The 14,606-nt window shown below is 37.4% G+C and overlaps 1 protein-coding gene across 4 annotated transcripts in view; it reads right to left on the bottom strand.

The window, feature by feature from the left end:
* Positions 1–14,606, bottom strand: part of SH3BP4 (SH3 domain binding protein 4) — a 75,231-nt gene that overhangs the window by 35,224 nt on the left and 25,401 nt on the right. For 3 of the 4 annotated variants that reach the window (XM_053698871.1, XM_053698870.1, XM_053698872.1), the window contains exon 2: positions 6,025–6,201. The exons of the other annotated variant lie outside the window; for it this stretch is intronic. In XM_053698871.1, coding sequence (XP_053554846.1) covers positions 6,025–6,142 — 118 coding nt within the window. In that variant the 5' untranslated portion in view covers positions 6,143–6,201. The remainder of the gene's footprint in view (positions 1–6,024; positions 6,202–14,606) is intronic. 4 annotated transcript variants of the gene reach the window in all.

The raw sequence follows: 14,606 nt of genomic DNA, 5'->3' as shown, positions 1-14,606 counted from the left end.
ACAACACAACTTTTAGCAAGGTTTTGTTCCCATTAGTAAGATAACATAACTAAATTTGACATAAAAATTATTGAGTAACGTCTTTATCCACAGTCAAAATAAAAAATTCTCACAGCTCTGCTGAGAGAATGTACCTCCCTTCAAGAAGTTTGAAGACCCCTGAGATCTGTCAGAGATGAACCGGATCATGCAGGAAAAATAATAGCTGACTGGAAATTGTTGATGCGTAGCAAAGAGCGCCAAAAACGGCCCCTCCCTCTCACACACAGCAGTGAAGAGAAACGAAACTGTCACAATTCAAAATAAACTACTGCCAAGTGGAAAATAAAGCCCAAACATTTATTTACTCAGTACCTCAGCAGTGTAAACGATTCTACATTCCAGCAAAAACGTTTAACATGATATAATACTTATTAAAAAGATTAGTGACCTTTAACAAAGTAGTTCCGGTGAAGTACCATTCCCAGAATACTGAAGTGTATACATACATGTCATTATAACGGTATAGCAGGATTTTCTCATCAATTCCATTCAGAAAATAAAAACTGCTACATACCTCAATGCAGATTCATCTGCCCCTGTCCCCTGATCTGAAGCTTTTACCTCCCTCAGATGGCCGAGAACAGCAATATGATCTTAACTACTCCGGTTAAAATCATAGTAAAAACTCTGGTAGATTCTTCCTCAAAGTCTGCCAGAGAAGTAATAACACGCTCCGGTGCTATTATAAAATAACAAACTTTTGATTGAAGTCATAAAAACTAAGTATAATCACCATAGTCCTCTCACACATCCTATCTAGTCGTTGGGTGCAAGAGAATGACTGGGACTGACGTAGAGGGGAGGAGCTATATCGGCTCTGCTGGGTGAATCCTCTTGCATTTCCTGTTGGGGAGGAGTTATATCCCAGAAGTAATGATGACCCGTGGACTGATCACACATAACAGAAGAAAAAGGGATTATCCATCTTTAAAAGCAACAATTCTGGTGTTTACTGTACCTTTAAAGGGATACTGAACCCAATTTTTTTCATTCATGATTCAGATAGAGCATGCAATTTTAAGCAACTTTCTAATTTACTTCTATTAATTTTTCTTCGTTCTCTTGCTATCTTTATTTGAAAAAGAAGGCATCTAAGCTAAGGAGCCAGCAAATGTTTGGTCCAGGACCATGGACAGCACTTGTTTATTGGTGCTGTCCAATCAGCAAGGACAACCCAGTTTGTTCACCAAAAATGGGCCGGCATCTAAACTTACATTCTTGCTTTTCAAATAAACATACCAAGAGAATGAAGAAAATTTGGTAATAGGAGTAAATTAGAAAGTTGCTTAAAATTGCATGCTCTATCAGAATCACAAAATATTTTTTTTTGGGTTCAGTGTCCCTTTAAAGTGATTGTAAATCCTAGCGTTTTGGAAACGCTAGGATTTACAATCGTAACAAATAAAAGGGGACTTTCATTCATGAAGTATAAGATACTTCATTCTGAAAGCCCCTTTATTTGTTAGCAGCGTTTGCTGCGCTGAGCTGCTAAAGGCACTAAGGCAGCCCACGGGCAGAACGCTATTTGGATGAGAGGTGACGTTTCCACCTCTTAGCCAATAGCTGTGCGGGAAATACAGCTTGGCATCAGGTTTTGTGGCGCCAAGCTGTATTTTCTGCACTGCTATTGGCTAAGAGGTGGAAACGTCACCTCTCAGCCAAATTGCGTTCTGCCGTGGGCTGCCTTTAGCAGCTCAGCGCAGCAAACGCTGCTAACAAATAAAGGGGCTTTCAGAATGAAGTATTTTATACTTCATGAATGAAAGTCCCTTTATTTGTTACGATTGTAAATCCTAGCGTTTCCTAAATGCTAGGATTTACCATCACTTTAAGTTGTTTCATATATACACTACTGTGAAAAAGTTTTAGGCAGGAGTGAGAAAAAAAAAAAGCTTTCAAAAATAGAAAAGCTACTTTATTTTTTATCAATTAACAAAATGTAAAATAAGTTAACAGAAGAAAATCTAAATCAAATCAATATTTGGTGTGACCATACTTTGCCTTCAAAACAGCATCAATTATTCTAGGCACCCTTGTACACTGTTTAAGCAACTTGGAAGGTAGGTTGTTCCAGACATCTTTGAGAACTAACCACTGTTCTTCTGTGTATTTAGGCAGGCTCAGTTGCTTGTTTTTTCATGTAATCCCAGACAGGCTCGATGTTGAGATCAGGGCTCGGGGGGGGGGGGGGGGGGGGGGGGTGCATACCATAATTTTCAGGACTTGTTCTTATTTACTGTGAATATGGTTCTTAATTACTTTGGATATGTGTTTGGGGTCTTTGTCATGCTGCAGAATAAATTTGGGGCCCATCAGATGCCTCCCTGATGGATAAGTATCTGCCTGCACTTCACAGCATTGAGAATACCACTGGCCCCAACTCAATTTACAGAAATAAAGCCCCAAACTTGCAAAGAACCCACACTATGCTTCACTATTGTCTGCAGACACCGATTCTTATACCACTCTCCAGCCCTTTAGCAAACAAACTGCCTTCTGCTACAGCCAAATAGTTTTGACTCATCAGTCCTTTGCACCTGTTGCCATTTTTCTGCAACCCAATTCCTGTGTTTTTGTTGAGTCATGGCTTTATGGCCACAAGTCTTTCATGAAGACCACTCCTGACCAGACTTCTATGGACAGTTGATTGGAGTAGCCAGGTCCTGCTTGTTTCTGCTAATTATGCGCTGATGGCACTGCTGGGCATCTTCTGATTGAGAAGTGAAGTAAGAACGTGTTGTCTTTTATCTGGGGCACTAAGCATCCTTGACCAACCACTGCATCTATGGTCCTCAACGTTGCCCATTTCTTTTGTGCTTCTTTCAAAGAGCTTGGACAGAACATCCAGAAAACCCCTCTATGCTGTGAAATGTCTGCCTAGGAAAGACTTTACTGATGCAGTATAAATACCTTGTTGCTGTGCTCAGTATTGCCATGGTGTATGACTTAACATCAAACCGCCTTCAGCAACCTTACCTTGTTAGAGTTTGGCTGTTCCTCTCTCAGTTTTATTCCTCCTACACAATGGTTTCTGTTTCAGTTAATTGTTTTTTCAACCTACATATTAAGTTGATGATCATTTGCACTTGTTTGGTATCATTGTTTATATATTCCTACAAAATCCCTAGCTTTGTCCAAGTGTACCTAGAAGTATTGATGCTATTTTGCAGGCAAAATGGTGGCAACACCAAATATTTGATTTTTCTTCTGTTTACTCATTTTGCATTTAATTGATAAAAATAAACAACTTTTCCTTACAGCATTTTTTCACACCTGCCAAACGTTTGCACAATAGTAGGTGGAAAATTATCACTATAGGTTTACTAATCAGGGAGTAAAAGCTACTAGCTTACCAATATATATATATTAGAATTTAAAAATACAGCAGAAAATTCTATATCTTGGCCTAATACCTAGATCATGCTTACCAAATGAGATCCCCTCCCAAAAGGGGACATGGACAGAAATAACCACAACCCTTTTTACTTATTTTCTAGACTAGCAGTCTCCTGTTGCGACAAGCAAATAAAAAAGCACGTGATTAAGAGGCTGTCAATAGAGCATTTGAAACAGGAAGAAATTTAGAGGCTTAAATGTTATAAAGCATATAACAATGTTGGTTGTGCAAAGATGGGGAATGGGTAGTAAAAGGCGTTTTTTTTTAAACAATAACAATTTTAGTGTAGACTGTCCCTTTACATAAGTTTTTCTGCCCATACAGCATGACCCAATGCCAGATCATATCATATGAGGTAAACAAAATGGCGCCCTATGGAAGATTCAAATCAACTGTCAGCCTGAGAAGGAAGCCCCCTGCTTCATCACCTGTTGAATAGGCAGGGATAGTGTAAGCAGCCTGGTGGGAACATATAGCTTAAACAGCCTCCACTTACTTCAAATATGTCTGGAGAGGGAACCCAGCTCTGTCTATCCTATGATGGGCAGAAGTAGGATTAAGGCATGAGAAAGTGAGGTCAGCTTTATATAGGTAAATATGGCTGTTATTTCTGTCCATACCCCCTTTTGGGAGGGGATCTCATCTGGTAAGCATTAGCTAGGTAGGGCCAATATATTTTATATACATAAACAGGTCTATTGTATATGAGGGTGAAGAGGGAACATTATAAATATAGAACTCCTTAAGGATTTAAGTATGTAGGAGAGTATTTGGTGGTGCAAGTGTACATGGTTGCGTATGATAGAGAGTGGTGTATATAACAGACATGTGGGACGAACACGCAGCAGAAAGACTGACTCAGTGAGGCAGCGGAGCACAGGGTAAGACTGTAAGATCACTGGGATGAGCAATATATACTGGAACATATAGGGAGAATAAGACGTTATTGGCTGATGTTTGAACCTGCAGACTGATATTCTGCATATTGAAGTGACCAGAAATGTGTACAACTGGCAGTATAGTGTACATGTGTGGTAGCGTATGGGGAAAATCTTGGTATTGCTGGCATTGTGTCTAGCAAAAAACCCAGCCTCAGATATGTAGGATTCTCAAATACATATGATGAGCAACTACAAAATGTCACAATGGTCAGGTTTCTGTTTTACACAGCACTAAAGGCAATGTCAAACAAAAAAGGTATTTACATAGAGATTACCCCGTTTGCTGCTGGAGAGGAGACAACTACTGTGCGTCAGGTTGTTGTTGTAGCATCAGAAGTGTGTTTATGAAAGTCAGGTCATTGTTAAAACAACTGAACTACAACCCACAGCCTGAGGTCATTGCTACACTACACTGAGTATAATCAGCTCCACAAGAGAAAACAGAAGACTGGGGCACAAATGTCAGCAAATTCTAACATTCCCAATTCATTGGAACTTAATATAGAATGTAATCTCCCATAAGTTCAATTATAGAAAATAGAACAACTTTACAAATATGCATTCATTATTTTGCCTGCTTTTGCTGTAAAATACCTCTCAAAACTGTGCTTGATGACCTTCCTCCAGAGAGGTTGGGTTGCCTTCATTGTATTTAGAGGGATATTTTACTTTAACATTTTAAAAAAATCACCCATATACAAGAACAGCTCTTTTTCGCTGGAAAAAATATGCAGTAAAAGCCGTTTAGACTGAAAACAATGCAGCAGTACCAGTCAGGTATGTCCTGCTAATGCATTAGCTGATAGACTATGAACACTAGTAATAAACACCTAACATACACTTCCTGAAAATGCCCTGTGATTTTGTCAGGGGGGGGGGGGGAAACCTGCATGTTTAAATGCTGCTCTTTATGGATGACAGAAAATTGTTAAGTACAATATCATTTAAATGTGGCCACATTTCATTGCAACGCATGCACTGCAACATTATACACACTTATTAGATTACAAAGCACATTTACATCTTTCCTTAAAGGACCAGTCAACACAGTAGATTTGCATAATCAACAAATGCAAGATAACAAGACAATGCAATAGAACTTAGTCTGAACTTCAAATGAGTAGTACATTTTTTTCTGCCAATTTTAAAAGTTATGTCTATTTCCACTCCCCCTGTACGATGTGACAAACAGCTAATCACAAATGCATACACGTACCCTGTGACAGCCATCAGCCAATCACAAATGCAAATAGGTATATGCTGCAAATTCTTGCACATGCTCAGTAGGAGCTGGTGATTCAAAGTTTAAATATAAAGACTGCACATTTTGTTAATGGAAGTAAATTGGAAAGTTGTTCAAAATTACATGCTCTATCTGAATAATGAAAGTTTAAATTTTGACTTGAGTGTCCCTTTAATTGGGCAGAGAAAAAGGCACCAGAAACATGAATTCCAACATGGTCTTTCTATGGCCTCTATCCCTGGCCTGCTCTTGATTTGCAAAACCTTGTAAATCCTGCTAACAAGGTGGCAGAATAAACAAAATGCATATTCTGCATGTAGATTTATTCAGTAGTGCATAACTGGTAATTTGCTATAAAAATTTGACTTTAAAATACCTTTAACAGTACAAACTTTGCTAACCTTTGACCTCACTGAGGTTGGGATCAGGAAGCCCGCTGCTGAAGTCAATCAGGGTTCCCTCAGACTTGCAGCGTGGGAGGGCGTTGGCATTTGCTGAACGAATCTTCTGCGCAGCCATGCTGACCGTTTGTTCAAGTTATGGAGTCATGACAAAATCTTCAAGATAATACTAGGCACCTGTAGAGAACTAGAGTTAGTGCTGTAAATAGAGACATGGGTATGAGTCTACCTAAAATTCAAGCAAACCATAAGACACAAAATGGAATGGGTTCCTTTGACAACTAACGGGGTGAAGACCCCATTGTGTTTATATAGCACATATTATACATCTAAGGTCACCCCACATCAAAGATAATCATTGTTTGGTAATTTAGTCAAACTGGGTGCCATACATTACCCAACAACCTCTGAATAATAGCAAACCAGCACTGCATGCTTGTAGGCAGTTTATGCTCAACAACTAACTCATCATTCAACATTATCTAGCTATTTCTATCTCCTTGTAAAAACTTTGAATATTTACCCCATTCATATGCTGAATATTTGCATCACTGCTCTACATAACATGAATATCTGAATCTCTTGAATTCTTATTTCTGAACACTTCTCTTTAGTAGTTCTAAAGGAAGACTATTCAATATATATATATATATATATATATATATATATATATATATATATATATATATATATATATATATATAAAATAAACACACAACACCACAATACACACATGCCCCACATGCACAACTATCTGAATAAATAGAACCAAGTATCTTAGAGTGAAACATCCCTCAGGAGTATGCAGTCCAAGCTCTCTTGTAAATCCCAGCATACCCTGATTCACCTTGAACACAGTTCTAAGGGTTACAGCAAACACTTTCATAATGAAAAGGAAATACGGTTAGCTTGATTTTTGTATCCATCAGATAACAGCAGTAACTACAAGTGTGAAAGTCCTCAGCTATTTTACTGTGTTTTGGTGTGTACCATAACCATGTACCATTGACAATCTAGAAACATACACCATCCTTTAGTCTGTTTTTAGTCCTGGAGACAGACAATGGGTATATGCAGTCTATTGTCCGCTCAAACTGCCTTCTCAACATTAGAAGTGCACACTATCATCTTTCTTCATCACTCTCTCTGTAGCTTTTATGACAGAGGAACGACTTAAAAATTCCTACCCCTTTTAAAGCTTTACTCCTTCACTTTTTCTTATGCAAGACCCCTGCATTTCAATACTCATTATCATACCTTATACTACTTCACCACAATCACGTTAATTCTAATGTAAATCTCAACTCTCTCCTGCCCAGATATAGCATTTTCAAAATACAGCAATTAAAGTTACAGTACCTATCATGGGAGTTTGCAGAATTTTTTTTCAGGGGGCGGCAAAAAAGTTAAATATGCCCAGACAAAAATATTAAATAAATATCCTTAACAAGTGGAAGCTAGCTGCTGATTGGTGCCTGCACATACTTGTGATTAGCTAACTGCCAGTCATGCAATGCCGTTTCTTTAGCGAATTACAATAGAATGTAGCAAATTTAAAGGGACATGAAACCCTAATTTTTTATTTCATGATTTAGAAAGAGCATGTCATTTTAAGCAACTTTCAAATTTACTCCCATTGTCTCATTTGCTTCATTCTCTTGATATCCTTTGTTGAAAAGCATATCTAGATACGCTCAGTAGATGCTGATTGGTTGCTGCACATAGATGCCTTGTGTGATTGGCTCACCCATGTGCATTGCTATTTCTTCAACAAAGGATATCTAAAAAATGAAGCAAATTAGACAATACAAGTAAATTGCAAAGTTGCTTAAAATGACATGCTCTTTCTAAATCACGAAAGAAAAAAATAGGGTTTCATGTCCCTTTAATAGAAATAAATTAGAAAATTGTTTAAAATTCTATGTTCTGTATCATGAAAGAAAGTTTTGGATTTTCCTGTCCTAGGCTATCATACATTTCTTATATGTACTACATTGGCACAGTCAACACACACAAGCTGAGTTCTGGTGCAGCAAGAAATAATCTGGAGTTTGAGATAGATTAGATAGATAGATTAGATAGATTAGATAGATTAGATAGATTAGATAGATAGATAGGATAGATAATTAGATTAGATAGATAATTAGATAGATAATTAGATTAGATAGATAATTAGATAGATTAGATAGATAATTAGATAGATAATTAGATAGATTAGATAGATAATTAGATAGATAATTAGATAGATTAGATAGATAATTAGATAGATAATTAGATAGATTAGATAGATAAGATAGATTAGATAGATTAGATAGATAATTAGATAGATAATTAGATAGAATAGATAGATAATTAGATAGAATAGATAGATAATTAGATAGATAGATAGATAGATATATACACACATATATACATACACACATACATACATAAATACATACATATCTGCAAAACTCATTTCAGGGAGGTGGCTTCTCCCACTACTGCGCCGCCACAATCCCCTCCCAGTTTCAGGGAGATTGCATTTCATTTGCTGGCATCAGGGAGTCGCTATTACAATCAGGGAGAGTTGGGATGTCTGTGTATATATATATATATCTCTCTCTCTATCTCAATATCCATACTTACAATTGTTTATGTATTACATAAATTAAAGTATAGTATAGACCTCATAGGTCTTAAAAACCATGTAATCTGCCAAAATGAGCCACTTAGAGACACATTTACCTTTTACTTTATACTCAGCAGCATATGCACCAGGGTGCAAGTGATGCTTTAAAAAACATCCTGGAGAATGAGTTTGCACCCTAGTACCATCACAACCACCATACTGCCAGGCACTTGTTGCCAACAGCCTGGTTTTATTTAAAGGGACAGTCTACAATAGAATTGTTATTGTTTTAAAAAGATAGATAATCCCTTTATTACCCATTCCCCAGTTTTGCAAAACCAACAGTTATACCAATATACTTTTTACCTCTGTGATTACCTTGTATCTAAGAACCTTCTGACAGCCCCCTGATTACATGACCGACTATATAAAATCTATTGAGTTGCATTTAGTATTGTGCTAAATCTTAAATATAATATAAATACTGCTGCTTCCGATTGTGTAACCAGTACAAATATACAGATACAGCGAGAAAAAAAAACAAAAAAAAAACTACTACTAAATGTGTAGCTGTAACTGTGAAATGATCTGACTTTCCCCAGTGCTGGCTGCTTATGAGGGGCTTGTTTTTTTTCTTAAATAAACAAACACTCACTCGTGTGTACATGTGTGAAGCAGTTAAAGGAACACTCAAGCCAAAATTAAAATCCACATGGATGTATTTCAGTTTTGAATAGAAGCATTTTTGTAATATACATCTATTCGCAAAAATGATTGTAATAAAAGCTATAAGTATACACTGAGCAAGTGCCGTTTTAAAAATGCTGGTGCACAGAGAGCCAAAGGCGCTCGTATCATCTGGTAATGACACAACTTGTTAATTGATCACATGATATAAGTACCACGGGCACTCTGAGCAGCTGCAATATTTAAAATGCTGGAGCACTGAGAATATCTAGCTATGCTTCACATGCACGTGCAGAGAAAAATGTTAACACTAAAACAGTGATAACTTTTACTAGAAGCATTTTTTAATATATTTATTTTCAAAGATGTAATTCATCTAGGTTTTTAAATTTTGATCGGAATGTCCCTATAACAAGCCAAGTGCAGCACAAAAATATTAAAAAGCAAACTGCAAGACACTAACACTAATCAGTAAAGCATGTTCCTTACATATACAGACCAGTATATATAGCTTGTCCGATGTATGCTTAGTCACAGCAATATCTAAAAAATGTATTTATAAGTAAAAAGAAACATGGTCAGTGATATTTTACACTATAATAACAGTTTTACATATATATCATCCATTTGCTATGTAGCGTCCCGTCTCTTCAGAGTTCAAACAAGAAATAACTGTGCAATGCATGCTGGAAATTAGTTTAAAACTGCAATGACAATACTGAGGAGGATATAGTAAACTATAAATTCCAGAATGCTTTGTAACCCCCAGAATACTGAGCTTCTTCCTCTAAAGCTGAACTTCATAAGAGGATTAAAAAGCATAGAAACGGACATTCAATTTTCCTTTTTTTCTGCAGATTTACTCCAGTTGAGGAGGAATATCCAGGGTGGGGACATACTATCCTAGTAAGTCAAATAGCATTCTCCTAGGCAACTGTGGCACACCAGACACTACCAGCAAAAAAAAAAAAAAAAAAAAAAAAAAAAAAAAATCTTCCATATTGCAGAGTATAAATAAAGAGCACAATCTTATGTGGACTTCCTCCAAAAGAAGTTTATCATAAGTCCTCAAACTCTTAAACCTTTCATCCTTGCAGCTACATTTTCATCAATCACAGGCTCCTATTTTCAATGCTACCCTATTCTCTCCTGTATTTTCTTTTACTACATTTTTAAAATGATTCATATGAATTTATTTACCATGCCATCTACTAAACCGACAAAATCAGTAGGATTTCCAGTTGACTTAAAGGGACATTTTATCAAATGCCTATATTGCTTTGTATTTTTTCTTTTCACTAATCTCCCTGTCCCTCAGAACAAAAGAACCATTGTTTAAAGGGACATTATACACTTGATTTTTCTTTGCATAAACGTTTTGTACATGAAAGATTTATATAGCTTTTTTTTTTTTATGTATAGTTAATTGCGCTGATTTTCAGACTCCTAACCAAGCCCCAAAGTTTTAGGAGAATACTGATTTATACCTACTCCAGCTTGCTCCTGTTTGTGTAAAGAGTATTTTCATATGCCGAGGAAGGGGGTGGAGCGTCTGCTTTGTTTGCTACAGAACCACTTGCAGTGGGTGTTCCAGATATCCTTTTCAATAGTGCTAAACTGGGAGCTTCTAAGTAAGTTTTTAAACAATTTTATACTATAATTTTTAGATCAGCATCTGTGCAGATTATTCTTTATAGTAGTGTCTACTACATGCAGTTAAATGAAAAATTGCTGTATACTGTCCCTTTAACCAATCACAAACTAATATACAACATGAATTGTTTAGACGTGTTCAGTTAAAGAAAGACTTGGGGTAGCCTGTCCTCTTTACTTCCCTTAATGGGACATTGTACACTAGATTTTTCTTTGCATAAAATGTTCAGTAGAGTTTTGCTTTATTCTTTATATAATATTGTGCTGAATTTCAGACTCCTAACCAAGCCCCAAAGAATCAGATGTAGACCCAAGTCTACAGAATCCTGTTTGCTCATCTGTGTAATCTGTCTTTCCATATGTGGGGGAGTGTCAGCTCTTCCTGCTTTCCTAGCCCTTTTCAGTGTGTGTCCCAGCCTAACCACATCAACTGTGCAAAACTGACTTTCTAAGTAAGTTTTTAAATGGTTTTATACTGAATTTTTAGATCAGTATCTGTGCATATTCTTCTTTATAGCAGTGTCTATTACATGCAGTTATATAAAAATTGGTGTACACTGTCCTTTTAAGGTGGTTTAGCACTGTTCAGCTTAGTAAGGGTACTACACACACACACCCCTGTCTATTTTCTATCTAATAGCAATATAATAATAATAATAATAATAATAATAATAATAATAATAATAATAATAAAAAACAAAAAGCACATACACGTTATTTAAACCTAAACTACCTAGTATGCCCACTGCTATTGCAAAGAATGCTTTTCTTAACTTGTTGATGCAAAACTGATAAAGGGACATTGTACACTAATTTTTTTCTTTACATAAATGCTTTGTAGATCCATTTATATAGCCCATATGGGACTGTTTTTATGACAATGTATGGTTCAGTGGGTGTCCCAGACTAAACTCATCAATAGTGTTAAACTGGGTTGTTCTAAGTTTTTTTTTTTTTTTTTTTTTTTTAAAGGTTTTATATTGGATTTTAAGATCACTAACTGTGCAAATTCTTCTTTATAGAATTGTCTATTACATGCAGTTATATGGAAATTAGTGTATACTGTCCCTTTAAGAGAGCAAATTAATACAGATAAGATGGAGGATAAACTGACAGGCAATGTATCAAAAAGTAGGGAGAAAAGTTGAACAAGTAGAGATTTCACATGTATTTTACAGCAAAAAGAAGCAGAAAATAAATAATGAATGTATATTGCAATAAATGTTTCACTTCAGTAACTAAACATGTTATGTGATGTGAAATGTTGAGTTGAATGGTCCTTTAAAACACTAAATATAATAAAATGCTGCAATAAATACAATTTAAAGAAATGCCACTGTAACGTAAATCAATTTTATACTACTAAAGAGATACGAAAACCAACATTTCTCTCTTATGATTCAGATAGAGCATTTCATTTTAAACAACTTTTCAATTCACTTATTTTCTAATTTGCTTTGTGGTTTCCTGAAAAGCATACCTAGGTAGGCTCGGGAGCAGCTAGCTCCCAGAAGTGCATTGCTGCTCCCATAACAAAGGATACAAAGAAAAACAGAATTTATGCTTACCTGATAAATTACTTTCTCCAACGGTGTGTCCGGTCCACGGCGTCATCCTTACTTGTGGGAATCTCTCTTCCCCAACAGGAAATGGCAGAGTCCCAGCAAAAGCTGGCCATATAGTCCCTCCTAGGCTCCGCCCACCCCAGTCATTCGACCGACGGACAGGAGGAAAAAAACAGGAGAAACTATAGGGTGCCGTGGTGACTGTAGTTAGAGAAAATAATTCATCAAACCTGATTAAAAAACCAGGGCGGGCCGTGGACCGGACACACCGTTGGAGAAAGTAATTTATCAGGTAAGCATAAATTCTGTTTTCTCCAACATTGGTGTGTCCGGTCCACGGCGTCATCCTTACTTGTGGGAACCAATACCAAAGCTTTAGGACACGGATGAAGGGAGGGAGCAAATCATGTTACCTAAACAGAAGGCACCACGGCTTGCAAAACCTTTCTCCCAAAAATAGCCTCCGAAGAAGCAAAAGTATCAAATTTGTAAAATTTGGCAAAAGTGTGCAGTGAAGACCAAGTCGCTGCCTTACATATCTGATCAACAGAAGCCTCATTCTTGAAGGCCCATGTGGAAGCCACAGCCCTAGTAGAGTGAGCTGTGATTCTTTCAGGGGGCTGCCGTCCGGCAGTCTTGTAAGCCAATCGGATGATTCTTTTAAGCCAAAAGGAAAGAGAGGTAGAAGTCGCTTTTTGACCTCTCCTCTTACCAGAATAGACGACAAACAGAGAAGATGTTTGTCTGAAATCCTTTGTAGCTTCTAAATAGAATTTTAGAGCACGGACTACGTCCAAATTGTGCAACAAACGTTCCTTCTTTGAAACTGGATTCGGACACAAAGAAGGTACAACTATCTCCTGGTTAATATTTTTGTTAGAAACAATCTTTGGAAGAAAACCAGGCTTAGTACGCAAAACCACCTTATCTGCATGGAACACCAGATAGGGTGGAGAACACTGCAAAGCAGATAACTCAGAAACTCTTCTAGCAGAAGAAATAGCAACCAAAAACAAAACTTTCCAAGATAACAACTTAATATCTATGGAATGTAAAGGTTCAAACGGAACCCCTTGAAGAACTGAAAGAACTAGATTTAAACTCCAGGGAGGAGTCAAAGGTCTGTAAACAGGCTTGATCCTAACCAGAGCCTGAACAAATGCTTGAACATCTTGTGTAGTAAGACAGATAAAGCAGAAATCTGTCCCTTTAGAGAACTTGCAGATAATCCTTTATCCAAACCTTCTTGTAGAAAGGAAAGGATCTTAGGAATTTTTATCTTATTCCATGGGAATCCCTTGGATTCACACCAGCAGATATATCTTTTCCATATTTTATGGTAAATTTTTCTAGTTACCGGTTTTCTGGCTTGAACCAGAGTATCTATCACAGAATCTGAAAACCCACGCTTTGATAGAATCAAGCGTTCAATCTCCAAGCCGTCAGCTGGAGGGAGACCAGATTTGGATGTTCGAATGGACCCTGTACAAGAAGGTCCTGTCTCAAAAGGTAGCTTCCATGGTGGAGCCGATGACATATTCACCAGGTCAGCATACCAAGTCCTGCGTGGCCACGCAGGAGCTATCAAGATCACCGAGGCCCTCTCCTGCTTGATCCTGGCTACCAGCCTGGGAATGAGAGGAAACGGTGGAAACACATAAGCTAGGTTGAAGGTCCAAGGCGCTACTAGTGCATCCACTAGAGTCGCCTTGGGATCCCTGGATCTGGACCTGTAGCAAGGAACCTTGAAGTTCTGACGAGACGCCATCAGATCCATATCTGGAATGCCCCATAATTGCGTCAACTGGGCAAAGATCTCCGGGTGGAGTTCCCACTCCCCCGGATTGAATGTCTGACGACTCAAGTAATCCACTTCCCAGTTTTCCACATCCTCCGCCCATTGTATTATTTTGGTCACTTCTTTCATCGCCAGGGAACTCCTTGTTCCCCCCTGATGATTGATATAAGCAACAGTCGTCATGTTGTCTGATTGGAATCTTATGAATCTGGCCTTTGCTAGCTGAGGCCAAGCCCCGAGAGCATTGAATATCGCTCTTAGTTCCAGA

The sequence above is a fragment of the Bombina bombina genome, chromosome 1, assembly GCF_027579735.1.
Source record: "Bombina bombina isolate aBomBom1 chromosome 1, aBomBom1.pri, whole genome shotgun sequence".
Lineage (NCBI taxonomy): Eukaryota > Metazoa > Chordata > Amphibia > Anura > Bombinatoridae > Bombina > Bombina bombina.
This window is presented reverse-complemented; position numbering and strand designations above follow the sequence as displayed.